The 26,932-nt window shown below is 46.5% G+C and overlaps 1 protein-coding gene across 1 annotated transcript in view; it reads left to right on the top strand.

The window, feature by feature from the left end:
- NUB1 (negative regulator of ubiquitin like proteins 1) overlaps positions 1 to 26,932 on the top strand; it is a 113,284-nt gene that overhangs the window by 47,417 nt on the left and 38,935 nt on the right. The window contains exons 8-9 of the mRNA XM_082257521.1: positions 3,430 to 3,536; positions 18,027 to 18,213. Coding sequence (XP_082113647.1) covers positions 3,430 to 3,536; positions 18,027 to 18,213 — 294 coding nt within the window. The remainder of the gene's footprint in view (positions 1 to 3,429; positions 3,537 to 18,026; positions 18,214 to 26,932) is intronic.

Below are 26,932 nucleotides of genomic sequence, written 5' to 3'. Positions count from 1 at the left end.
GTTTTTTATTATACAATAACGAAAAAAGACCCAGCATTTCTTTAAAAAAACAATATTTTTTACTTTCCGCTTTAAAAAACATATCCAATAAAAAAAAAAAAATGTTCATAAGTTTAGGCCAAAATGTATTCTGCTACATGTCTTTGGTAAAAAAAAAAATCCCTATAAGTGTATATTGATTGGTTTGCATGAAAGTTATAGTGTCTACAAACGATGGGATATATACTGAGATTTTTATTAATTTGTTTTTTTTTACTAGTTTTGGTGGTGATAAGCAACTTATAAGGGGGCTGCAAAAGTGCAGCCGACAATCTTGACACTAGCCAAAGCTAACTGCCACTGACATCACTAGTGACACTAATACATTGATCAGTTATAATATTCTACACTCTCACTGTACTAATGACACTGGCTGGGAAAGGGTTAACATTTAGGGGCAATCAAGGGGTTAACTGTGTGCCTAACAATGCGTAATGCGTGTGCTGTTTTTACTGAGCAAGGTGCCATTTTTTTTCCCTGCTTTGCCCTGCTTACCAACATAGAGCTCTTTTCTGTCATTCTCTCAGCCGGTCAGTGGGTGAGCGTCAATGCATTCTATGCATAGGTGAAAAATGTCTCTGTGCAGCAGCCCCCGTTAGCCCCCCCCCCCCAATACTTACCTGAGCCCCATCGTAAACCAGAAATTTGCACGAGAGCCTTGGCTCTCTGGGGACTCTCCTTCCTTATTGGCTGAGACAGCAGGGGAAGCCATTGGCTCCTGCTGCAGTCAATCGCAGCCAGTGAGTATAGAGGAGAAAGCAGGGGGGGGGCTGAGCCATGACTCTGTGTGTGAAGAGAAGTGGCTTGGGAGAGTGCCTGCGTGGGTACCTTCATTGCAAGCTGCTGGGGGCACCCGACTGACGGGAGGAGCATTAGCAGGGGACCTGATAAGACGAGGATCCGGGCTGCTCTGTGCAAAACTGCTGCATAGAGCAGGTAAGTATAGTAAGTATATTGTTATTTTATTTCTTTTTTTAATTGCCTTTAATTGGTTCAGCTGCAGTGTCCTCACCTTTTCCTGTGCACTCCTGAGCTGGACTACAAGCAGAAGTGTCAGTGCACAGCACATTAGCTCATTTTGCTGTGGTCACCATAGAAAAATTGTGACCTTCCCCAACTGTTAGAGCTCACACATGTCTACAGAACTATCATACAAAGAGCCTGCACTATTTGCCCAGCATGAAGACAAAAAACATAAAAAAAAAAGTAAGGAAAAAAACCAATATTTCTCTATCATCCATTATGGGACACAGCTGTAAATATACTTGAATCGTGTTAAACATAGATCCTAGTGGGAGTGCTGATGACAATCACTTCTAATAAGATCTATGTTAAAACGGAGTTCCAGCTGTTTTTTTTTTTCCTTCTTTAAAACACCCCCATGATGTTTGCATCTAATGCTGTACCAAACAGTATTAGTAGTTAATGTGGGTTTTTTTGCTGTCCCCTTTGTGCGGGCTCCCATCTTTAGTGTGAGCATCTAAAGCCTACTGTTATCTCCTGGGATACGGCGCTGCTGGCTACCCAACATGCACCTCCCGATCTTGTGCATGCGCATAAACTACAAACCGCGGTGCACTCATTGTGCATTGACTCCTGGGATTGATGACACTCATATGCCAGGAGCCAATGGGCGAGCAGACATGGCGTAGCCGTAGAGGATTTATAACACATAAAAGGTATTTGCACTGCAAGAAAAAAAAAAAATATCCATGTGGATATTAGGAAGTTAATAAGATGCATGGAACCCTGCTTTAAACATTCCCGTTTTGGAATTAAAGTTTTCTTTTAAAGCAGTGGTGTCCAAACTTTTTTCAAAGAGGGCCAGACTTGATGAAGTGAACATGTGTGAGGGCCGACCATTTTGCCTGAAATTTAAAATTAAATACAATCATCAGCGCAGTGCCCACGAATGCAGCCTCGCCAGCGCAGTGTCCTTAAATGCAGCCTCGCCAGCGCAGTGCCCATATATGCAGCCTCGCCAGCGCAGTGCCCATATATGCAGCCTCGCCAGCGCAGTGCCCATACATGCAGCCTCGCCAGGGCAGTGCCCATATATGCAGCCTCGCCAGCGCAGTGCCCATACATGCAGCCTCGCCAGGGCAGTGGCCATACATGCAGCGTTGCCAGCGCAGTGGCCATACATGCAGCGTTGCCAGCGCAGTGCCCATACATGCAGCCTCGCCAGCGCAGTGCCCATACATGCAGCCTCGACAGCGCAGTGCCCATACATGCAGCCTCGTCAGTGCAGTGTCCATACATGCAGCCTCGCCAGCGCCATTGACACTATCCGAATCACTTTTTAAAAAGTCCAGGAAGCAGCGCAGAAAGGTAGAAGGGGGAGGGCGGGGCAGAGGAGAAGGAAGGACGCGCTGTCATCGGAAGTCCCAGCGCCTATGATAGACGGCGGCATAGGAGGCGGGACTTCCGATGACAGCACATCCTTCCTTCTCCTTGGCGCCGCCCGCCCCCTTCTTCCTCTCGGCGCTGCTTCCTGGACTTTTTTTTTTACATTGGCGTATAACACGCACTGTTACTTTTTCCTCCATTTTTAGGAGGAAAAAGTGTGTGTTATACGCCGATAAATACAGTATATATATATATATATATATATATATATATATATATATATATATATATATATGAAATAAAAAGCATCAGTGCTTTATGGATAAAATCACAGCTGCCGAGGGAGGCCAGAGGCCCCGCCCCCGAGCCATCGCATCGGCGCAGGGATGTGCGATGTCTCAGAGCGAGACATTGATCAGCGGTGTCTCTGGGGGCCGTATGAAAGTAAAGGATGGGCCGTAACTGGTCATTTGGACATGACTGTTTTAAAGTGTTCAACAAAGCTGCTTGAATTTTTGCAAATGTACACACTGCTCTCATGCAAGTAAGAGATCGTGGGAACGAGGACTAACACAGAGAGCCATTGTTACTCATTTACAAGTCATGATCAGCTTGTTTGAAGCACGCTGACTGTAAGTTCCTCATGCTCCAGGACTGAGTGGCCTCCGAGGTCAGACTATCCCATGTTTCAGCTTGTTGAACATGTCCGGAAGTAACATTCATTTGCCACATTGCAAACATCTGGCGTTTGGATTGCCATACTTTTTTATTTACACATCATTAATGGACTCTGCTTACTGTCATTTCATATTATGAAAGGTCTGCCTGACATCCATAACCTCATTTTGGAAAGTATGGACATTTAATGACTCACACTATGTCAGCGCACAAAGCTGGCAAGTTCCTATCGCTGCAATTTGGGTGATGGTTGAACATTTCTCTCTAGAGAATCCTTGCTCTCTGCGATCCTTGCTCCAGTTTTCTTGCCACAGATTCCCTGGTGTAATTAGGAACATTTCTTACTTGGGTTTGTGTCTGCAGGCTCTGATGCTGGCGATGGGCTATCACGAAAGGGGAAGAGCATTCCTGAAGAGAACAGAGTATGCTTTAGCACTGCCGTTCCTGCTGGATGCAGACAAGCACTTCTGGTAAGGGCTGATTCATTCTTATCTGTTTACAAGGTTACAGGGCCTCTTTTTATTTTTTTCCCCCACATAGAGGCTAAATCCCCTCTGAGTTGAAAGAAGCCTGAAAAACATTGAAACATATGACAGCTCTCACCAGTGGACTGTAAAGGTCACCGTCTAATGAGCTCTTTAGGGGACTGTTGATTTTTATAACCATTTCTTTGACATTTACATTATGTTAGGTAGATTGCACTCAGTTAGGTTTAATTCAATTTATCTGGAGGGAATTTTAACCATTTAAAGGCCAAGGAAAATGCAAACATTGGTCTACTTTACATAACAGAGCTAGTAATACAGTTCATGTATATTTAAATAAATAATAACCCCTTGCGCACTCTTATTTATGTTAATGAAATAAATATGAGAAGAACCAAAAAATGTTATATACAGTCACAAATGTGCTGCTGACAAAATATATAAGTGTACCACACACTCCAAACAATAAGGCTGGGTTCACACATATGCGATGCGGAAACCAGCGCGATTCCGCTGCAGGTTCCTGCATCGCATGTCTTTTGCAGGCAGTTCACATTGCCCTATGGGAACCGCTGCGGGTGTCAATAGAAAGTTAATGACACCCCCAGATCGGTTTGCAGATCACAGTGCGAACTGACAAATGGTTCAGGAATCAGAGCGCATAGGTGTGAACACCCATGCGATCCATTTCTAGTGCGGACCAAAACAGGGTCCTGCACCATTTTGGTGCAAATGCAAACTGTATGGCTGAATTGCAATCGCAGAGACAAAGCATGTGATCTGTTTAGCAATGTGGTGCAAATCACTTGCAATGTTTGTGATCGCACAAGTGTGAACCCAGCCCTATAGTGAAAAATCAAATGCTTAAGCGCTGCACTGTACTCAATAATACATATAGCAAAAGTCCAGTAAATATATAGACAAATGAAAATAAAAGGTAAGCAAAGTCCCTGAATTGTATTAATGAGTGAATTTTCACAGCTTCTTACTCTTACTTACTGCTGCACATACCACCACCATTAGCAGCTCATTCAATACATTCAATAGGTCACTTGCACATGTCTCTTTAGGGATATAAGCAAGATTCATCAGCTGTCCCTCCTGATCTGATTAAAGAATGCCAATGCTCCGAAAAATCCAGGAGAGAGGCTCAGGAATAAAAAAATGAAAAACATAGTGCTTTCTATGGATCGAACGAATATCCGCACCATCGATATATCGGGGGCCGATATGCACTTTCCCCGATATATCGGAATCGCCCCCTGAGGTTACCGATATTGCCGATATTTCTGGAAAGTGCATGTACCGGAGTGATGCCTGCAGCTAGAGGCATCACCCCGGTACCGGTGTCCATAGCCGACGGTCGGCTGTCTTGTAATGACAGCCGATGCAGCTGAGAAGCCGCGCGGCTGTCATTACATGGAGCGGGAGGGGACGTCCCGCCGCCTTCCGCGGCTGGCCCAGGTCTCCTGTTCCACCGGGAGACCCAGCCATCCTACCTGCACAGCTGCCGAACAGAAGACATGTTGTCATGACATCACTTCCGGGTACTCGGTGCCAAATTCAAACAACTGACAGCATTCAAAACAGCCAAACTTGGCGTTTTGAATGCATTTCAGTGCCTAGGAGGGGTTTGGGATCTTTTAGACCCCCAGATCCCTCCTCAAGAGTACCTGGGAAAAAAAAAATGTTTTTACATGCCCGAAAATATCGGCCGATACCAATATCCGATGACCAAAATATCGGTATCGGCATTAAATAAAACGATATCGGTCGATCACTAGTGCTTTCCATAAAAACAAGAAAAACAAATTGATTTATTTAAAACAGTTTAGAAAAATACACTTGCAAGAGACATGCACAATGGTTGATGCACCAAAGATTACTTGCAAATGCAACATTACAGACCACCACAGGGGGCAATATACATAGAGGCTGCAGCTTGTGAAGACTCTGTCATCCATATACTTTAATGCTCTCCCCTTGAAAATGGATTCTGCTCAGTGTGGATCACAGTTACCTCCAGCATTCCCTTCCGTCCAACTGTCAGAAAAGACATCTTACGTCTCTGGCTCTTGCCCTTATGTATTACGCCACATGTAGTGGCTTCATCAGAGGGATAATACAACACATGGACTTTTTTGTTTGTTTACTTTTCATTTTAATTTATCTGTATATTCAGTGGACTTTTTTTGGACTTTCACTTATATATATATATTGTTACGTACAGTGCAGCGCTAAACCATTTTGATTTTTCGCTAGTTCATGAATATTTAATTTGAGACCCTGTGCAGGCATACGGTATTTCATCTTGCATTTTCTTTCACCCATGAGGCTTATAGTGGAGCTTTTTTTCTCTGTTATGAGACATTGGGGTAGATTTACTAAAACTGGAGCACTCAGAATCTGGTGCAGCCGTGCATGGTAGCCAATCGGCTTCTAACCTCTAGCTTGTTCCATTAAAGTATTTGTCCTGTTGTGACTTTGCTGGTATCCCCTCTGGTTTACACAATCATACCAATGCTAAATACCTTTTCTCACACTGCAGCTGTGCGGTCAGGTTATTCCCCCTCCGCTCTCCTTCTCCGATCTAAAGAGAGCAACGGGAAGGGCTGAGATTCCCCTTGGATGTAAGCCAGCCAGGAGAGGGAGATTACGTACCTGCACAGCAGCAGTGTGAGAAAAGATATTTAAAAAAAACACACACACTGTAGTTTTACTGTGTAAACCAGAGGGGATACAAGTATTTTTGCTACATATATCAGCAAAATAGCGGCGGGAGGGGCAGGGAGTCGATAAGCTCTCGTACTGACAGGCAGGGATGGAGAGGGAGAGTCTCAGAACACACAGCGGGATGACGGAGGCACGTAAACTGACTATGGTATCGTGGCTCAGCAGCCATGATTACTGTGGTCAGCACACACAGGGGGACACAGGAACAGGCAGGACCAACCAGGTATTTTACAACAGCGTTAAGGACAAATTACACAGCACAAGCACTGTGCTATAGATCATGCCTTAAAGAAACAGGGTTTTTTTTTTTTTTTTTAGGGTTACAACCACCAAGCTGATTGGTTTCTATGCAGAAGTGAGCCTGATTTTGCACTCTCCAGCTTTAGTAAATAAATCCCATTTTGTATAGATGTGAGGCCACATTCACAAGACTTGCAAACTGAGGGTCCCTTACAAGAACTAGGTAGTTCAAGTGTAAGTTCTCCAGGAATGACAAGTAGTTGAGTGGCAATATGCTTCTTCTATCATATGGAACAGTTTCTAATGTGCTGGAAAATTATAAAAAAAAAAAATGTAGAAATCGTTTTTTTTTTTCTGTGTGGGGGGAAAACATGATTGATTCTTGCCTTGTTTGATTTTTCTGCTTAGCAACATCATTTTCCAGTTAAACATTAAATCTAAACTGCACTCACTTGCAGGTGTTCAACATAAGCTTGTTATTCCTTTTGAGTAAAAAGGAGTGTGACAGATGGAAGGTCAATCACTGCCTAACGGTGCATATAGTACCTAGTTCAGCAGGGTAAGGTGTAATTCTAATTTGAGACTGGTATTCTTTAGCTAGGCTTTGCTCCTATGTGAAGCCTGACATAAGGGGAACAAAATGCCAGGCCTGTCTGACCAACAGAGACACCGAGCCAGACTGACTTCTATGAATGGACAGAGGTTGTCTAGGGAGGAGATTTACTAAAACTGGTGCACACTGAATCTGGTGCAGCTCTGCAAAGTAACCAATAAGTTTCCATGTTTTATTGTCAAAGCTTAAGGCTCCTTTCACACTTGTGCGATTTAGGATCCAGCTTGTGAGACCCAGAATTGCAGAACATGTGAAATGCCATGTATCTCTATGAGAGCCGTTCCAATTGACACTACTAAAGTCGCTGCAACTTCAGGAAAGGTTCCTGCACTACTTTGATCTGACTTTGACACGACTTCAATTCCAAAGAGTGTAAAAGTCTTATCAAAGTCACTTCAAAGTGGACTCCGCTCTCCTCCCTCTTTTCTGACCTGCCGGGCTGCATGCTCAGATGCCTTTATTTTTATTTTTTTCAGAGTGGGATCTTCCCTTAAAATCCATACCAGACCGAAGGTCTAGTATGGTCTTGGGGCGGGGGGGACCCCAGGCCTTTTTTTTTTTTTCTTAATTTTGGTTTGGGGTTCCCTTTTCAAGAGCCATACCAACCTCAAAGGGCCTGGTATGAATCTGGGGAGACCCCACGCCGTTTCCTTTTTTTTTTTTTATTTGGCATGGGTTCCCCCTTTAAGATCCTCAGCGCACAAGTCACATGCCACAAGTCAGATCTGGCTTTGATGCAAATTCAATTCAAATCAATGGGCTGAAAGTCGGATCAGGTAAGACGGCTCTTATAGGGAACCATTTATTTTTGACATGCAAAAAAAAAACGCTTAACGTTAAGCTGTGCCATACTTTTTTACATCTGTAACACCGGTCTTCAAAACGCATATGCCACTTACAGCTCCTAAAAGCCTATGTGTGCATGGACCCATAGAATAACCTGGAGAGGCGTTTTTAGGCTGCTAAAAAAAAATCGTCTGACACTAGTAAAAGCAGCTATAAAAATGCCCTGTGTCCATAAGGACTAAAATCTAAAGGTGATTGGTTACTATGCACAGCTGGACCAGATTCAATGTGCACCAGTTTTGGTAAATCTCCCCTTATGTGTCTTAGCTAAGAAAGTAGAATTCTGAATGTAGTCCAGTCTACCGACTGATAGAAGCAGTTTGGTCGAGAGACTGAGACTGGGGCATCTCTGTCCTAAGGACAAATTGACAGGGCTGTGTGACATAATAGCCAGGAGACTGAAAAACGTGTATGTTCTCTATTATGCTAAAAAATCCCTATGTTTGCAGATCACTGCGTTACTTTTGGATGAGTAAAACTAGTAAAAAAGCCTTAAAAAGCATTCTGCTGAATCGACTTCCTTGCAGCGCTAAAACGCACAGTCCCATCACTGCAAAATCACATGAAAAACAGTCCCCTTTAAAACCTAACTTAACCTACTCTTAACATCTGTGCACTGAGTTTTTACAAAGTGTGCTGCATTTTTAGTGCCCTGTTTGAAAAATGCACCTTCCATTATAGTCAATGGAACATGCACACTGTACATTTTTGTAAGTGCATTTTTTGAGTCACATATTAATTTTTTTCCCAGGTGACCAGGGATGAAAACGCATGTAAAACACTGCGTTATGTTACAGTCTGACGCAATGCATTAAAAATGCACTAACAAACACAATATGCATTTTCAAAAATTGCATATTGCGTTTTACAAGGCATTGGTGTGAACGTGCCCTTAAAGCGACCTTCAGGTTTTTTTCCTGTAAAATAACAACAGACCTGATCCTCCTTTTCTGGGGTCCCCTGGCGGCACTCCTGGGTCCTCCTCTTTGCGAGCCGCTTCCCATGGGGGCACTTGTGCAAGCTCACTCCTGAGCCGCCTTCTCTGCGTCCATTGAAACAGACAGCGGCTCGGCCCCACCCCCTGCTCGCTCATCACAGAATTTGATTGACAGCAGGGGAGCCAATGGCGCCACAATGGGGTATTAGACTTTGCTCCGTAGGAGTAGCTAGGCAACAGAATATGTTAATATTAAAGCTTTTAACTTATCCCACCCCCAGGGGGTGGTCCCCTCAGTCAATACCCTCCTACTTCCTGTATCCATACCTCAGTTTCAATGTCTAGCTTGTCAGGAGTAGCTGGATGTCTCTATGCTGGGGCATTTTGTCTCAGCCTTTCTCTTCTTTTTTGATTTTATTTGAGTTTTTTTCTCTTTCTCTACTTAGCTGTTACTTTTGTCAGCATTAGTTAGGTCTTCTGATGAAGAGGATCATGCGGGCTGGGTCTCGGGCTGATCCCCCTGGTCGCAGGTTGTGGGTCAGTGGCTTCCCAGCCTGCCATCGAGCGTTCAGTCAGGTACTTCTCCTGGCATTCTGAACGACCCATCCCTGTTCGGTGCAGGGATGCTATGGTGAGGTGGCTACCTCACTGGACGCTGTGCGGTTTCTCAACCCCAGTTCTTCTGCGTCCTGGATGCGACTCTCCCTGTCACATATATGCAGTGGCTTGTTCGCCTGTGCGGGTTCCCCACGCCATTTAGGAGGTAAGTGTATCTGTGTGGGGACCTGTCTGTTTGGGGGGTGTCAGTCTGGGACTGTGTAACCCTGCCTCTGGTCACACTGTTGGACTCCCTGTCTGCTGGCTGCATTCTGTGGGCTGCAAGGAGGGGGGCTATGCTGCACTGTTCTGTGTCAGTTTTATGTGCTGTGTCTCACTGTGTGACAGGCTGTGTGCTGAGGGGCATGATTGTATCGTGTTATGCACATTGCGGCGACCGCTGCGGCGGTCCGCCATTATTTTTATTTGCTGCATGTGTTTTTGGCGGTTTCGATGTGGTGGAGGAGCGGCGTTTCGGTGCCAAATGCCGCCATCTTGGCGGCGCTCGCTCCGGCCGCATGGTAGCACTGCAGGCGGCCATTTTCTTGTAGCCTTCCATAGGCTTTAATAGAGCGCCCTGCGTGACATCACTTCCTTTTCCCTGGGCGCACCGATCAAAGCAGCAGCAGCGGCGGTCTCTCCAGGTTTTTACCTCCCTATCCCTGTATCCTTGCCTGAGTTGTACTTTTTCCCTGTGGGGGTCGGCTTGTGCTGGTGTGTGTGTGCGGTGGGCTGCGCTCGCCGCGCTTTTTAAAGGGGCAGTTAACCCTTTATTCTTCCACATACTTTGGGGCATGGATTCTCAGGAAAGCAAATTTCCTACCACATTGGTGGGAGGCCAGGGGACTGCTGTTTCCCCCCCAGGGGGGGATTTGGCTACAGTTGTGGCTAACCTTGCTGCTCAGGTGCAAATGCGTGTGGCTGCTCAATCCACTAAACGGCCCAGAGTTTCAATTTCCTCTGATTCAGAGGGTGATGGTGATGGGGCTGCTATGGCTGGGGTCTCCTTATCAGGGTCCCGTTCCTCCCTGGATCTTGTGGGGTCCGAGGTGGAGGCTGAGGTTGAAGGGGTTGATAATTCTCCCCCTGGCTCGTCTGAAGAGCTTGCACTCATGGATGAATTGGTTGCTTCTATCAAACAAACACTGCGATTACAGGATGAACCATGTCCTCCTGCTGCCCTGGCAGCTTATGGGACGCAGAAAAGACGCAAGACATCGCAGGTCTTTCCCTGCACTGATGATTTTCAGCGCGCTGTTAAGGAACAATGGCGCAATTTACGCAAGCCTTTTGCTGTGCCAAGTAGGTTCAAGCTGCGTTATCCTTTCACGCCCGCTACTGATGAGCGTTGGTGTGTACCGCCCCCGGTGGATCACGCGATAGCGGTTTTGAATAAGTCCACTGCGATTCCTGCAGAGGATGCCCCGGTGTTCCGGGATGCCACGGACAGGAGGCTGGAGTCTCTTGCCCGTCATACTTATTCTATTACGGGTTCTATGCTAAAAGCTCTATTTGCTTCACTTATGGCAGCCCAGGCTGTCGCGAGTTGGACGCAGGTGCTTAGACGCGTCCTGGTGGCTGATTCTGCCTCACCGGCGACATTGGATATGGTGGATCAAATCCATCAGGGTGTCATGTATTTGTGTGATGCGGACTTGGATATAGTACCGTTGGCTGCACGTGTACACAGTGTGGCGGTATTGTCTCGCCGCCTGGTTTGGTTGAAGTGTTGGTCTGTGGACCAATCTTCGCGCAAGACTTTAGCCAATCTGCCCTATGATGGATCTTGCCTTTTTGGCGACTCCTTGGATACACTGATAAAGGGGATCACGGGTGGTAAGAGCACGCTCTTGCCCCAATCCCACAAGGCTAAGGCGGCTCCTGGTAAGAAGCATGCTTCCTTTCGGCCCTCTCAGGGGTCCTTTCGTGCCTTTCGGTCGCACTATAAGGGCAAGCCATTTAAGGGTCAAGGCTCCCAAAAGAAGCCGTGGTCAGGTAAGCAGAAGTCCGGCCAGTCCGGACCCGCTGCCCATAACAATGCGGCCTGAAGGGGCGCCCTCACCCAGTTCTGGGGTGGGGGGACGCTTGCTCGGTTTTCTTCAACCCTGGCTGGCCCGTGTTCGGGACAGGTGGGTTCAGGAAATCGTTTGGTCTGGCTACAAGATCGAGTTTCTCTCTCGGCCGGAGAGCAGATTTTTTCCCTCAAATCTTCAACTGTCTCCGGAGCGTTTGCGGGATCTGCACCTAGCGGTGCGGGACCTGCGGGCTCAGGGAGTGGTGGTTCCGGTGCCTCATCGGGACAGATTTCGGGGGTTCTATTCCAATCTGTTCACCGTGCCCAGGAAGGAGGGCAAGGTACGTCCAATTCTGGACTTGAAGGCTCTGAACCGCTTTGTGCGGGTTCGCAAGTTCCACATGGAATCTCTGCGGTCGGTGGTGGCTGCCCTGGTTCGAGGGGAATTTATGGCCTCCATCGACTTGAAGGATGCGTACCTTCACATCCCGATTTTCGAGGGTCACCAGAGGTACCTTCGATTCGCCATTGTGGAGGATCACTACCAATTCGTGGCGTTACCTTTTGGTCTCGCTTCGGCTCCACGGGTTTTCACCAAGGTGCTTGCACCGGTTCTGGCTTTGTTGAGAGCCCAGGGCATCTCTGTCCTAGGGTATCTGGACGACATTCTGGTTCGGTCTGCGACCAGCCAGGGTCTGGTGGAGGCCCTGTCCATCCGTTGCAGACTCTGCAGGAGTTTGGTTGGACGATAAATTTTCCAAAGTCGACGCTGTGTCCGTCGATTCGTCTTCCCTACCTGGGAATGATCCTGGACTCGGTCCAGGCGAAGGTCTTCCTTCCGGACGAAAAACTCAGGACTCTTCAGGAAGAAGGCAGGTCCCTCAGGGACACTCCGTGTTCGTCCCTCTGGACGTGCATGCTGTGTCTGGGATTGATGGTCTCGGCTTTCAAGGCGATTCTTTTCGCCCAGTTTCACACGCGGGGTCTCCAAGCGGAGATCCTGTCCAGCTGGGACGGGCGGTCGCAATCTCTGGATCTCCAGATTTCGTTGAGTCATCGCACCAGAAGGGATCTTCTGTGGTGGCTCCAGTCCCCGTCGGTGTCGGGGGGCAAGTCTTTTCGTCCTCTTTCATGGACGGTGATTACCACGGATGCCAGCCTGTCGGGCTGGGGTGGTGTTCTGGGTGTTCTGTCTGCCCAGGGTACTTGGTCGGAGGAGGAATCCTCCCTTCCGATCAACATTCTGGAATTGCGAGCGATAAATCTCTGCCTTCGACGTTGGACGGACAGGCTGCAGGGCTGTCCGGTTCGGGTGCAGACGGACAATGCCACGGCGGTGGCTTACATCAATCACCAAGGGGCCACCAGGAGTGCCCGAGCGGCTCGGGAAGTGGCCGAAATTCTGTCTTGGGCCGAGACACGCGTCCCGGCAATATCGGCGGTTCACATTCCGGGGGTGGAGAACTGGCAGGCGGATTATCTGAGCCGCCAGACCCTGGACCAGGGGAAATGGTCCCTCCACCCGGATGTCTTCCAGATGTTGTGCGCGAAGTGGGGTCTTCCGGAGGTGGACCTGTTCGCGTCTCGTCTGAACAACAAAGTGAAACGGTTCGTGGCAAGGACGCGCGATCCTCGGGCAGACGCGTCAGACGCGTTGGTAGCTCCGTGGCATCAGTACCGACTGATGTATGCGTTCCCTCCAATTCAATTGCTGTCCAGGTTCCTTCGCAGGTTGACCTCGGAACCAAACGCGGTGATTCTTGTGGCACCGGACTGGCCTCGCCGGTCCTGGTACGCAGACCTCGTGAATCTGGCGGTCGACGCCCCGTGGCGTCTACCCCTTCGAGAAGATCTCCTTTCTCAAGGGCCGATATTCCATCCTGCTTTACAGTCGCTGGCTTTAACGGCCTGGCTGTTGAACCCGAGGTCCTGAAGAACAGGGGTCTCTCCCCTGAGGTCATTCACACTTTGATCAACGCGAGGAAGTCTTCCTCGGGGAATGTCTATTACCGTACTTGGAAGGCCTATTTTGCCTGGTGCGAGTCCAGGGGGTTTTCACCTCACACATACTCGGTGTCTAGGGTGTTGTCCTTCCTTCAAACGGGTGTTGACCAGCGTTTGGCGCTGGCTACGATCAAGGGTCAGGTGTCTGCGCTGGCCGTTCTTTTTCAACGTCCTTTGGCATCTAACTCCTTGGTTAGCACTTTTGTTCAAGGGGTGCGACATCTGGTCCCTCCTAGGAGGGAACCTCTGCCCCCTTGGGACTTGAATCTTGTTCTGTCCGTGTTACAACATGCTCCTTTTGAACAGATCAGGAAGATCTCGTTGTCTATGTTGTCCAAGAAGGTCGCCTTTTTGGTGGCGATCACTTCGGCTCGCAGAGTGTCGGAGCTGGCAGCTTTGTCCTGCAAGTCTCCGTATCTGATCATTCACTTGGACAAGGTGGTCTTGCGACCTAACCCTTCTTTTCTTCCGAAGAGGGTTTCGGAATTTCACCTCAATGAGGACATTGTCTTGCCTTCGCTCTGCGCGAAGCCTAAACATCCGAAGGAGGTGGAGTTGCACTCCTTGGATGTTGTTCGGGCGATTAGGGTTTACCTGAAATCGACCGAATCCTTTCGCAAGTCGGATTCCTTGTTTGTCCTTCCGGAGGGTCCTCGGAAGGGCATGGCGGCATCGGCTTCTACCATCGCCAAATGGATCAGACAGACCATTGAACAGGCCTATGCTTTGAAGGGGAAAGTTCCCCCTTTGCCTGTGAAGGCGCACTCTACCAGATCTCTGAGTACGTCTTGGGCCTGTCGTCATGGGGCTTCTGTGGCCCAGGTGTGTAAGGCGGCGACTTGGTCGACCGTGCACACCTTCACAAAATTCTACAGAGTGGATGTTCAGGCATCGGCAGATGCTTCCTTTGGCCGCAAGGTTCTTAGTGCGGCGGTTCCTTAGAGCCCCTTGTTTTGGGCTCCTTGGCTGTTTGGGATATGTTTTTGTCCCTAGGATTATTTGTTTTTTCCTGGGTTATTGCTCCTGTTGAGCAAGTTTTTTCTCATGTTACCCAGCTGGTTTCCTTCCTTTGGTAAGGTTCCTTTCTTTGATGTGGAGACTGCGTTGCCTTAGGCGCGGCTGCGTTTCCACCCCTCATGTTTGCACTGCTTTGGGACGTCCCCATTGTGACGAATATGAAGATGGTGGCGACTGTCTGAGGACGTAAGAGAAAACTGAATTTTTGTAAAATCTTACCTGTAAAATTCCTTTCTCTGAGTCCTCCGACAGTCGCCGCCCCCGCCCCTCTTTGGGGTTTGGTTGTATACTCTACTGCTATTCCACTGAAACTGAGGTATGGATACAGGAAGTAGGAGGGTATTGACTGAGGGTACCACCCCCTGGGGGTGGGATATGTTAAAAGCTTTAATATTAACATATTCTGTTGCCTAGCTACTCCTACGGAGCAAAGTCTAATACCCCATTGTGACGAATATGAAGATGGTGGCGACTGTCGGAGGACTCAGAGAAAGGAATTTTACAGGTAAGATTTTACAAAAATTCCGTTTTTACAGGAGGTATGCTGGATTTTCAGGTTGAACATTAGGATAAAAGAGGGACTTAACATGATTGGAAACGATCACCTTGTAAAAGAACCCATTCAGTTTAAAATAGAAATGAAAGGCAAACATTTTTGTATAGATATAAAAACATATTATAAATACCTTTTTTGTTTTCCTTTTTTTTTTAAGTGATCTCATTCCCTCTGCTCTCAGCTGCATAAGAGCTACGAGAAGGAGAAGCATCAGCACACTGAGCTTCCCAGTGAATGGCTGTGCAATGGAGGCATGTCAGGACAAGTCTGAATATTGGAGGAGAGTACACTGAGTTCCGAGCATAGCTAAAGAACTGACCACGCTGTGCTCTCCTGCTTAGTCTGGTCAGTTTTTAATAAGAAAGCAGAGGGACTGACAGGAACACCAGGGATTTCACACAAAGGAACTATAAGATTTTCTGAAGACTTTTTCCTTCAGATTTACCTTTTCTATGTAGTGCAAGGGACTGCCAGATTGCATACAAATTGAAAGTGTTTAGGTTTGACCTCATATTATATGGCTTTGGTAAGTCTGAAGGAAAAAGTCTTCAGAAAATCTTATAGTGTGTATGGCCCATAAGTTGCTGGTGAGAGACACACTAAGGGGTAAGCATTTCACTGCCGTGCTGTGCTTAACATAGTGATCCTGGTGCTGGCAAGTTCCTGCCAGTGACAGCATCTGTAGTGTGACATGGATGTTATTTGTAATGTTTCCTATTTTTATGAGTTACGCTATTTATCTCTCCTATTCACAACACCCCATCTTCACAGCCATTGCAGCCATGTCTTTTGTGAACTGAAGAGGTTGTGCTCTACACCCGCATCCTTTTCCCACTATAATAAAATATATTATTTACTAATAATGACAATGGAACTGGAATCAATCATTCATGCATTACTAGATTTTGCAAAAATAGGCATGGTTAAAAGAACCATTGAATATATGGTATTTAATGGTGATCAATGCAATAATCAAGCTCCTACTTCTTAATAGTTTCCACTTTACTTATAGAATTAATTAAAATAAATTTCTGTACACTTGTGGACAGAAGGATAAATAACTGCAGTTCTCTTATATGTGGATGACACATTGATTGATTCATTTGACCAAGCCATATCAATCATTGTTTAATCTTGTCGTAGAATTTATCAGGAGAATTCTCTCTTGACCATTGGCGGTGGAGGTATAAATCACATTTATCCTCCTGTAAATTCAGGTCTTAGCTGAAATGTTTTTAAGGTTTTGTGAAAAGCGAGTTACAGACTAGATTGAAAATAATATTGTGCCATTACTAAGCTTTGGAAATCCATTCCTCTAGATCTAAGGGCACGTTACGGATTGATAATACTTCTGTCTCGATTTTTATTTTTGCTCTTTCCTTTTGTTATTCTAAAAGTCTGTTTAAAGAATTGGAGTCTACCTTTTAATGAAATCATTCAGTTCCTAGGATCTCTTTCAAAACTCTCAGTACTTCTATTAACTCTGGGGGCCCTGTTCCCAAACTCTTATCTTAATGACAGATCAGCCATCATCTCACACATGTTCATAGCTGACATCTTTCATCTAAAAAGTAGACATGTAAGGCCAATGAAAATAATATGTGTATCAATCAGCACAGCCAAAACATAAGAAAACATGTCAACAAATCAATATTGGTGACTGTGCAAAGACTAATATAATCTTCAGAAAATGTATAAAGCTAGGTTTAGACCCCATTCAGACTGGGGCGACGCGACTTGGTGGGGCGACCAGTGCTGTGCACCGCGACCTCGGCGCGACTTGCACGGACTTCATATAATTGAAGTCAATGCAAGTCGCCTCCAGGTCGCCCCAAAGTAGTACAGGACCCTTTTTCTAAGTCGGAGCAACTTGTGTCGCTCTTATTAGAACGGGTCCTGCACTATTCAATGGCGGGCAACCCACCGCAACTTGTCAGGCGACCAAGTCGCCTGACAAGTCGCGCTAGTGTGAATGGACCCTTACACTTCAGTGGGTCCTGTGTGCCACGTTTGCACGGGTGCAGCAGTCCATTCATATGAATGGGCTGCTATATCTGCAGGCAGCGCAGGGAAAAGTCCCTGCCCCTTTTTTAAAAACATAGTCGTATGGTGTTTCGGCATTATGTGCCTTTATGCACACACAAACACTCGGCATTTTCCCTGCACATCTGCAAAAGAGCAGTGCGTTTTGCCTGCAGCTCAGGGAATGCATGCGATTTACACTCGTTCCTGGACTCACTACAGTGGTAACTAAGTGGTGTTCAAAAGTTAAGAGGAGGCAACAAAATAATATTATTAATTCATATTTATTAATTAATAATGCCCTCTATACTCTTGTAATAATAATGTTATTTGTTAATATCTCGATAATAGATATATTACATGACAAATAGATTTGAACATGGATCATGGATGCAACAGAGAAGCATGTTACATATTACATATTTTAACTGTTTTTGATTCTTGATTATCTGTTTATGACAGACATATCACTGCCTTTAAAGTCCCACCCTTCGGTGGTTTCATGACTGTAGGATACAGTCATTTGACACCTTTTTACAATAATAGTGTTGCATTAGGGATGTGGTAGTGATTGCTGGCTGATGGTGAACTAGTGTCGGTCTTTCAACCCTTTTTTACAATAGATATATTACAGCTTTGTAGGTGGAAACCGCACCGCTCTACTACTAATTTACTGAAGCTTCCTCTACCCTTCTCCTAACTTTGCTTGTTTCTTAACCAGGTGGAAGTGAGACCAGAAAAAATATGACAGCCCTGTAGATTGCACTATTAAACACAAATCAGCAAAAGTAACAGTGTTACAATAGATTGGTATACATGGAGGTTTTCTTTTTTCCTCTTTTTTTTTTTTTTTTTTGCTGTACTTACTGTTTTTTTTTTTTTTTCTGTTGTTTCAGTGAATGTGGGACAGAACTGCTGGACTCGGTGGATAATTATGCTGTGCTCCAGCTTGACATTGTGTGGTGTTATTTTCGTCTGGGTCAGTTAGACTGCCTGGACGATGCAGATTCAAAACTAAATATGTCCCAGAGGTGCTTCAATAAATGCTATGGAGAGAATCATGAGCGGCTTGTCAACATAAAAGTATGTTGTCTCTTTACAATCTAGAATTAGTAAGGCTGTTGTATTCTTAGTTCTTGTTTGTTTTAGCCTTCAGTTGCAGTTCTAATCCATAGGTATACATCAGCAGACAACCCTGCTCAACACTACTGCACTTAGGTGCATGACCCTGCTCATTACCACTTCACCAACATGCATGACCCCAATAACTCTTACTTCATTGATGCATATGAACCCATGTCCCTCCAGCAAAACCGAGAGCTCTACAGTCAGCTGATAGCGTGCACTTTGCAGATTGAAAGGGGGTGTGTTGGATCTCTGCTGAGATACTGCTGCTCTCACACAGAGAGTAAAGAGCCTTCTGTGAAGTCTTTTGCCTGTTCCTGGGATTGTTGGGGAGCAATTAAAAGCTTATAGACAGTAAAACCCTTCAATTTAATTTTTATGCCACTGTTTAGTGTTTCTAACTACTTTTTGTTTAAACGTAATTCAAACTTTAAAGCTGAAGTTAAGTATATTTTTTATTGGGGGGGGGGGGGGGGGGATACAGCACCAAACACATTAGGTATGAAGAATGATGTTGATCCTGCAGGCGGCTGGCAGCTGCCTCTGCTAAAAATCATCTATACAATGTCTCCTTCACAGCTGCTGGATACTGACCTAAATTGCTGTTTTCCAGCACTAGAAAGATTCACAGCAGCAGCTGCTACTGGGAAAAGTTGCACCACTCACCCCCCCCCCCCCTCCTTCTGCTCTCTCCGCCATTCTAAAAACTTACATTACAACACTCCCACAAAACATTGCATTCTGTGAAATAAAGGAGTAGCAGTTCAATGACAGGATCCCCCTTTGTTCATTCTTGGAACGCAATGCATTGTGGGAAAGTAGTAATGTGAGCAATATGAATATGGAGGAGAGCAGAAGGAGGTGGGTGAGGGAGCTGCACAACTTTACTCAGTAGCAGTGGCGGCTGTTACCTTTCACAGCATTGGAAGACAGCCTCTCAGGGCAGTATTTGGCTGCTTTTTTTTTTTTTTTACAAGAAATAGCTGCCTGCAGGTAATGAGCTACACATCATCATACATACTTAATGTGTTTGGTGCTGTAAAAAAAAAAAAAAAAAAAAAAGTGCATATATATATATATACGTATATAGTGGATATAAAAAGTCTACACACCCCTGGTAAAATGTCAGGTTTCTGTGATGTAAAAGAATGAGACAAAGATAATTAATTTCCGAACTTTTTCCACTTTTATTGTGACCTATAAACTGAAATCTTTTAGGGGAGGAAATAACAATAAAAACGAAAATAATGTGGTTGCATAAGTGTGCACACCTCTTATAACTGGGGATGTAGCTGTGTTCACAATTAAAGCGGTTGTAAACCTAAAAAAAACTGCTTCGCTGTGATTGGCCGGAGCCGCCATGACGTCACTCCCGCGCATTTGCGTGCCGGAGTCATTTTCCGGCAAGCTCCCAGCAAGGAAAGCTGAAGGTCCGCCGGTTTACTGAAGGTAAAGCTGAAGGTAAACCGTGCCGGTTTAGGAGATATTAATTGTACCTACAGGTAAGCCTTATTATAGGCTTACCTGTAGTTTAAAAGTGGAAAAAAGCAGTATACTACAGCTTTAAGCAATCACATTCAAAATCATGTCGAATAGGAGTCAGTACACACCTGCCATGATTTAAAGTGCCTCTGATTAACCCCAAATAAAGTTCAGCTGTTCTATTAGGTCTTTCTTGACATTTTCTTAGTCACATCCTACAGCAAAAACCATGGTCCGCAGAGAGCTTCCAAAGCATTTTAAGGGATCTCATTGTTAAAAGGTATCAGGAGAAGGGTACAAAAGAATTTTCAAAGCATTAGATATACCGTGGAACACAGTGAAGACAGTCATCATCAAGTGGAGAAAATATGGCACAACAGTGACATTACCTAGAACTGGACGTCCCTCCAACATTGATAAAAAGAGGAGAGGAAAACTGGTCAGGGAGGCTGCCAAGAGGCCTACAGCAACATTAAAGGAGCTGCAGGAATTTCTGGAAAATACTGGCTGTGTGGTACATGTGACAACAATCTCCCGTATTCTTCATATGTCTGGGCTATGGGGTAGAGTGGCAAGACAGAAGCCTTTTCTTACGAAGAAAAACATCCAAGCCTGGCTACATTTTGCAAAAACACATCTGAAGTCTCCCAAAAGCATCCGGGAAAATGTGTTATGGTCTGATGAAACCAAGGTTAAACTTTTTGGCCATAATTGGAAAAGATATGTTTGGCGAAAAAACAACACTGCACATCACCAAAAGAGCACCATACTCACAGTGAAGCATGGTGGTGGCAGCATCATGCCTTAGGGGTGTTTTCCTTCAGCTGGAACGGGGGCCTTAGTCAAGGTAGAGGGAATTATGAACAGTTCCGAAAACCAGTCAATATTGGCACAAAACCTTCAAGAGGAAGTAAAGTCTGTAATTTTTTATTTTTTTTTTTACTGAAAAGTAAAGGTATAATGTGCTAGTATGCATCGCATACTAGCACAATATGTGACACCTCCAAACAAAGCCCTCATTATCCCTGTTGGAGGCTGCATCCATCTTTGCCTATCTTCCTTCTGGGTCTGAGGACTTCGGCTGTGCTACTGGCTGGAGCCCTGTGACGTCACTCCCGAGCATGCGCGTGGGAGCCGCCGGTCACGGCACAGGGCTCTAAAGAAATGGCATGGGTGGCTGTTCCTTCAGAGCACATGTGCTGAAAACGGTGCAAGTTTAGGAGACATTTACAGTACCTATAGGTAAGCCTTATTATAGGCTTACCTATAGGTACAAACATTACAGGGGGGTTTACAACCTCTTTCAGGCTTCTGCTAAAAAGCTGAACATGAAGAGGAACTTAATCTTTTAGCATGACGACGACCCAAAGCATACATCCGAATCCACAAAGAAATGACTTCACCAGAAGAAGATTAACATTTTGGAATGGCCCACCCAGAGCCCAGACCTGAATCTGATTGAAAATCTGTGGGGTGATCTGAAGAGGGCTGCGCACAGGAGATGCCCTCGCAATCTGACAGATTTGGAGTGTTTTTGCAAAGAGTGGGCAAATATTGCCAAGTCAGGAAGTGCAATGCTGATAGACTGAGTGCTGTAATAAAATCAAAAGGTGCTTCAACAAAGTATGTGTAAGGGTGTGCACACTTATGCAACCATATTATTTTTGTTTTTTTATTTTTACTTCCCTCCACCTAAAAGATTTCAGTTGGTTTTTAAATTGAGATGTACAGTTTATAGGTCACATTAAAGGTCGAAACAGTTCTGAAATAATTTATTTTTATCTTATTTATTTACATCCCAGAAACCTGACATTTTAACAGGGGTGTGTAGACTGTAGACTTTTAATATCTACTGTGTGTGTGTGTGTGTATATATATATATATATATATATATACACACACAAACACTAAACTTTAGCTTAGGTTGTACCTCTGTGAGTTGGGTTTCGGTGGGTTTTACCCTTTAAATGTGAGCTTAATATACAGACTTTTTCTTCCACATAACGATTTGGTAATTATTTGAAAACGGAGGGGGCAGACTCTTGCGGGAAATGCTCTCCTTGGACATGTTTTATGAAACTGAGAACGATAAGCATTTTAAAACAGAGTTTGGCTAAGAAAGGACCCGTTAGGGGGGTATTTCCCAATGTGCTGTAATACTGATGTGATACTAATATAATTCTCTCTCTCTCACAGACATGGCTGTTTCCACATGGGAAGGCCAAATCTGTTTATTAATACATGTTCACAAAAATAAATTAGGAGAGCCAGCTGCTTGTTTCATACGGGAAAAAAAATGTTTGGCCAAACTCATTTTGTACGTCTTGGTTTCATTAACATGTGAGACATTATTTCTCTTACATTCATTGAGGGACACAACTCCTGATCTTTATAACCATTGGGTTATACTGCCTCCTACAGCAGTAGGACACTAGGCAGAAAAAAAGTCTGGCTACGCCTATGGGCAGTCCAAGCGGGTATACTCCCTCTCTCTGCTAAAGGTACTCCGTTTCTTTCTGCCTAGTCAGGAGTAAGGACCTAATTCCTTGCTGGGATCTCTGGTCCTGGGACTTTTTCGCCTGTCTATTTTCTGTGAGATCTACAATCAACTGCCAGACTGGGCGACGGGCTGGATAATCTAGATCCAGTGCTCACCCTGGTATGGCCAGCGAGCGTGCACGGGCCTCAGCTCCGCGTTAGGTCGGCCACGACATAGCCCCACCAGACAGGGGTTGGCCTGCGAGTTAAACGCCTTTGCAAGGTCGCAGCGTTCTTCCTGGCAGACACCCCCCCCCCATTCCGATGACGCGGGGTTCTGTATGGAGCGGTGCCTGCCTGGTTCCCTGTGACTGGCAACCGGGTGGCACTGCCAGAGAGGTGGGGTGGGGGTTGTCCCTTAGCAGTGTTTTACGCTTTTTTGTGGGGTCCTTATGGTGACTCATGGAGTCTTTGGCGCACATCTCCCCATGTGATCCCCTCTCTAGGGCTGCGGCGCCCTCCGGATCCCATCCATCCATCGATGCGCTGACAGCGGTCCTGGAGTCCCTTGTGTCCTGGGTGAAGGTGTTTTTTGGGCGATAAAGCACCCCTTGCCTGACTCTAGACTTGGGTTTAGCCAGAGTGCTCCTTCCTTTGGGGAAAAACTCCAGAAACTACAGGCTGCAATTTGTCTCCTGCTGTTCAGCGGATGATCATCCCTCTGGACTGGCATACGAGGTCTCTGCAAGGGAGATTCTGGCCAAACGGGACAAGAATCCACAGTCTCTGGTTCCTCCCCTTGTATTGGACAGTGGTCACCATGGATGCCAGCCTATCTGTTTGGGGAGGCGTCCTCGGCAAATAATCTACTTAGGGGGTCTGGACACTGGAAAAGTCCAGACTACTGATCAATGTCTTGGAACTCCGATCGAACAGACTGTGCCTGGAACATTGGACGGATCATCTTTAGGGATGTCCAGTGCGTATTCAACCGGACAATGCCATGGCTATGGCTTATGTCAGTCACCAGGGGGGCACAAGAAGTGTCCTGGTGGCTCTGAAAGTAGCCGGCATTATAAGGTGGGCAGAACGATTCGTTCCAGTCCTCTCTGCCATATACACTCCCGGGTGGAAAACTGGCAGGCAGATTACCTCAGTCGGCAGGCGTTTGACCAAGGGGAGTGGTCCCTTCATCCAGAGGTGTTTCATCAGTTGTGTCTCCTGTGGGGCAGCATCCCTGGAGTGGATCTGTTGGCTTCCCTGCTCAACAGAAAGGTGCAGAGGTTTGTGGCTCGATCACGGGATCCTTTGGCGCATGCCACAGATGCGCTGGTGGCCCCGTGGGGTCAGTATCGTCTGTTTTTCGCCTTCCCTCCTCTCAAGCTTCTGCCAAGACTTCTATGCAGATTCGAGGCAGAAGGGATTCTGGTCATCTTAGTGGCCCGGACTGGCCTCGCCGGGCTTGGTACGCCGATCTGGTGTGGCTGGTCGCCGACGTTCCTTGGAAGCTTCCTCTCAGGGAGGATCTGCTGTCCCAAGGACCACCCTTCGGTCCTTCTTTATAGTCCTGAATCAGTGTTTCCAACGCTGTTAAAAGCTAGGAAGCCTACTTCTAGGAAGATCTACCGTAGTACGTGGAAGACGCACATTGTGTGGTGTGAGTCTCTTGGGGTTCATCCTCGCTCTTGTTCGTAGGCTCGGATCTTGACCTTCCTTCGGGGGGGGGTTGAGCAGAAACTGGCCTTGAGTACTATCAATGGTCAGGTGTCGACCTTAGCGGTCCTATTTCAGCGGCCTTTGGCCACATACTCCCTGGTGCGTGCTTTTCTTCAGGGAGTTAGGCACTTGACACTTCCACTGCAGTCTCTGTTGCCGCTTTGGGACCTCGATTTGGTGCTCTCAGTCCTCCAGAAGCCTCTTTTTGAGAATGTTCTGGGACAGTGGCCTTTTCTGAAGGTGGCCTTTTTGGTGGCTTTCACCTCTGCGTGCAGGGTGTCCAAATTGGCAGCGTTATTCTGTTGTTCACCTTACTTGGTGGTTCACAGAGATGAGGTGGTTCTTCCCCCCTGTACATCGTTCCTTCCAAAGGTTGTCTCTGATTTTCATTTGAGTGAAGACATTGTTTTGCCTTCCCTTTGTCTCAGGCCAAAACATCCGAAGGAAATTGCCTTGCATGCCTTGGATGTGGTCTGGGCAATTAGGGTGTACCTGGCAGCTATGGAGTCTTTTAGGAAGTCAGACTCACTATTTTGTAACGCTCCTGCGTTTTTATTGTAAGCTGGATTTGCAGCTGCAGAATCTCCACTCAGTAGTCATGTAGAGATGTGTTGGAATACCAGATCCAACTCTCCAGACTCATCACTGTGGGCCTGTCTGCTTCAGCATACAGATATACACACACTCAATAAGATGTTCCTGGAGTGATAGGATGTATATGATAGTATGGAGGTGATGTGCTGAAGGGACAGGTGTGAGCAGTGACAGTAATGGTAAGCACTTGATAGTAATGTTCAGGAGAGTAGTAGATGGTAATAGGTAGAATGCAGATAGGTTAGTAATCATGTATGGTAACAGGTGGTAAGGACAGCAGATGACATATACAGGATAGACTAACCCAGTGCAAGGATAGATGGTAGTAGACTCAAGAGCTAGCAATCTATGTAACAGTGCAGATGGTAGAATTAGTATGCATAGATAGTAACAGTCCTTAATGTGCAGAAGATGATAGTGTAAGTTAGTTATGGAGGATTCCCCTGTGGGGTACTTATCACTAGTAAGGTTTAGTAAGTAGAGGGGTCCAGTAGTGAGGGAGTGATCCGGTAGCGAGATACGGGATCAGTAGCGAGGTTCCCAATGTGCTGTAATACTGATGTGATACTAATATAATTCTCTCTCTCTCACAGACATGGCTGTTTCCACATGGGAAGGCCAAATCTGTTTATTAATACATGTTCACAAAAATAAATTAGGAGAGCCAGCTGCTTGTTTCATACGGGAAAAAAAATGTTTGGCCAAACTCATTTTGTACGTCTTGGTTTCATTAACATGTGAGACATTATTTCTCTTACATTCATTGAGGGACACAACTCCTGATCTTTATAACCATTGGGTTATACTGCCTCCTACAGCAGTAGGACACTAGGCAGAAAAAAAGTCTGGCTACGCCTATGGGCAGTCCAAGCGGGTATACTCCCTCTCTCTGCTAAAGGTACTCCGTTTCTTTCTGCCTAGTCAGGAGTAAGGACCTAGTTCCTTGCTGGGATCTCTGGTCCTGGGACTTTTTCGCCTGTCTATTTTCTGTGAGATCTACAATCAACTGCCAGACTGGGCGACGGGCTGGATAATCTAGATCCAGTGCTCACCCTGGTATGGCCAGCGAGCGTGCACGGGCCTCAGCTCCGCGTTAGGTCGGCCACGACATAGCCCCACCAGACAGGGGTTGGCCTGCGAGTTAAACGCCTTTGCAAGGTCGCAGCGTTCTTCCAGGCAGACACCCCCCCCCCCATTCCGATGACGCAGGGTTCTGTATGGAGCGGTGCCTGCCTGGTTCCCTGTGACTGGCAACCGGGTGGCACTGCCAGAGAGGTGGGGTGGGGGTTGTCCCTTAGCAGTGTTTTACGCTTTTTTGTGGGGTCCTTATGGTGACTCATGGAGTCTTTGGCGCACATCTCCCCATGTGATCCCCTCTCTAGGGCTGCGGCGCCCTCCGGATCCCATCCATCCATCGATGCGCTGACAGCGGTCCTGGAGTCCCTTGTGTCCTGGGTGAAGGTGTTTTTTGGGCGATAAAGCACCCCTTGCCTGACTCTAGACTTGGGTTTAGCCAGAGTGCTCCTTCCTTTGGGGAAAAACTCCAGAAACTACAGGCTGCAATTTGTCTCCTGCTGTTCAGCGGATGATCATCCCTCTGGACTGGCATACGAGGTCTCTGCAAGGGAGATTCTGGCCAAACGGGACAAGAATCCACAGTCTCTGGTTCCTCCCCTTGTATTGGACAGTGGTCACCATGGATGCCAGCCTATCTGTTTGGGGAGGCGTCCTCTGCAAATCTACTTAGGGGGTCTGGACACTGGAAAAGTCCAGACTACTGATCAATGTCTTGGAACTCCGATCGAACAGACTGTGCCTGGAACATTGGACGGATCATCTTTAGGGATGTCCAGTGCGTATTCAACCGGACAATGCCATGGCTATGGCTTATGTCAGTCACCAGGGGGGCACAAGAAGTGTCCTGGTGGCTCTGAAAGTAGCCGGCATTATAAGGTGGGCAGAACGATTCGTTCCAGTCCTCTGCCATATACACTCCCGGGTGGAAAACTGGCAGGCAGATTACCTCAGTCGGCAGGCGTTTGACCAAGGGGAGTGGTCCCTTCATCCAGAGGTGTTTCATCAGTTGTGTCTCCTGTGGGGCAGCATCCCTGGAGTGGATCTGTTGGCTTCCCTGCTCAACAGAAAGGTGCAGAGGTTTGTGGCTCGATCACGGGATCCTTTGGCGCATGCCACAGATGCGCTGGTGGCCCCGTGGGGTCAGTATCGTCTGTTTTTCGCCTTCCCTCCTCTCAAGCTTCTGCCAAGACTTCTATGCAGATTCGAGGCAGAAGGGATTCTGGTCATCTTAGTGGCCCGGACTGGCCTCGCCGGGCTTGGTACGCCGATCTGGTGTGGCTGGTCGCCGACGTTCCTTGGAAGCTTCCTCTCAGGGAGGATCTGCTGTCCC

Source organism: Pelophylax lessonae, assembly GCF_965119305.1.
Source record: "Pelophylax lessonae genome assembly, chromosome: 5".
NCBI classification, from domain to species: domain Eukaryota; kingdom Metazoa; phylum Chordata; class Amphibia; order Anura; family Ranidae; genus Pelophylax; species Pelophylax lessonae.
The sequence above is the reverse complement of the archived record's forward strand: the minus strand, read 5'-3'. Positions and strand labels throughout refer to the sequence as shown.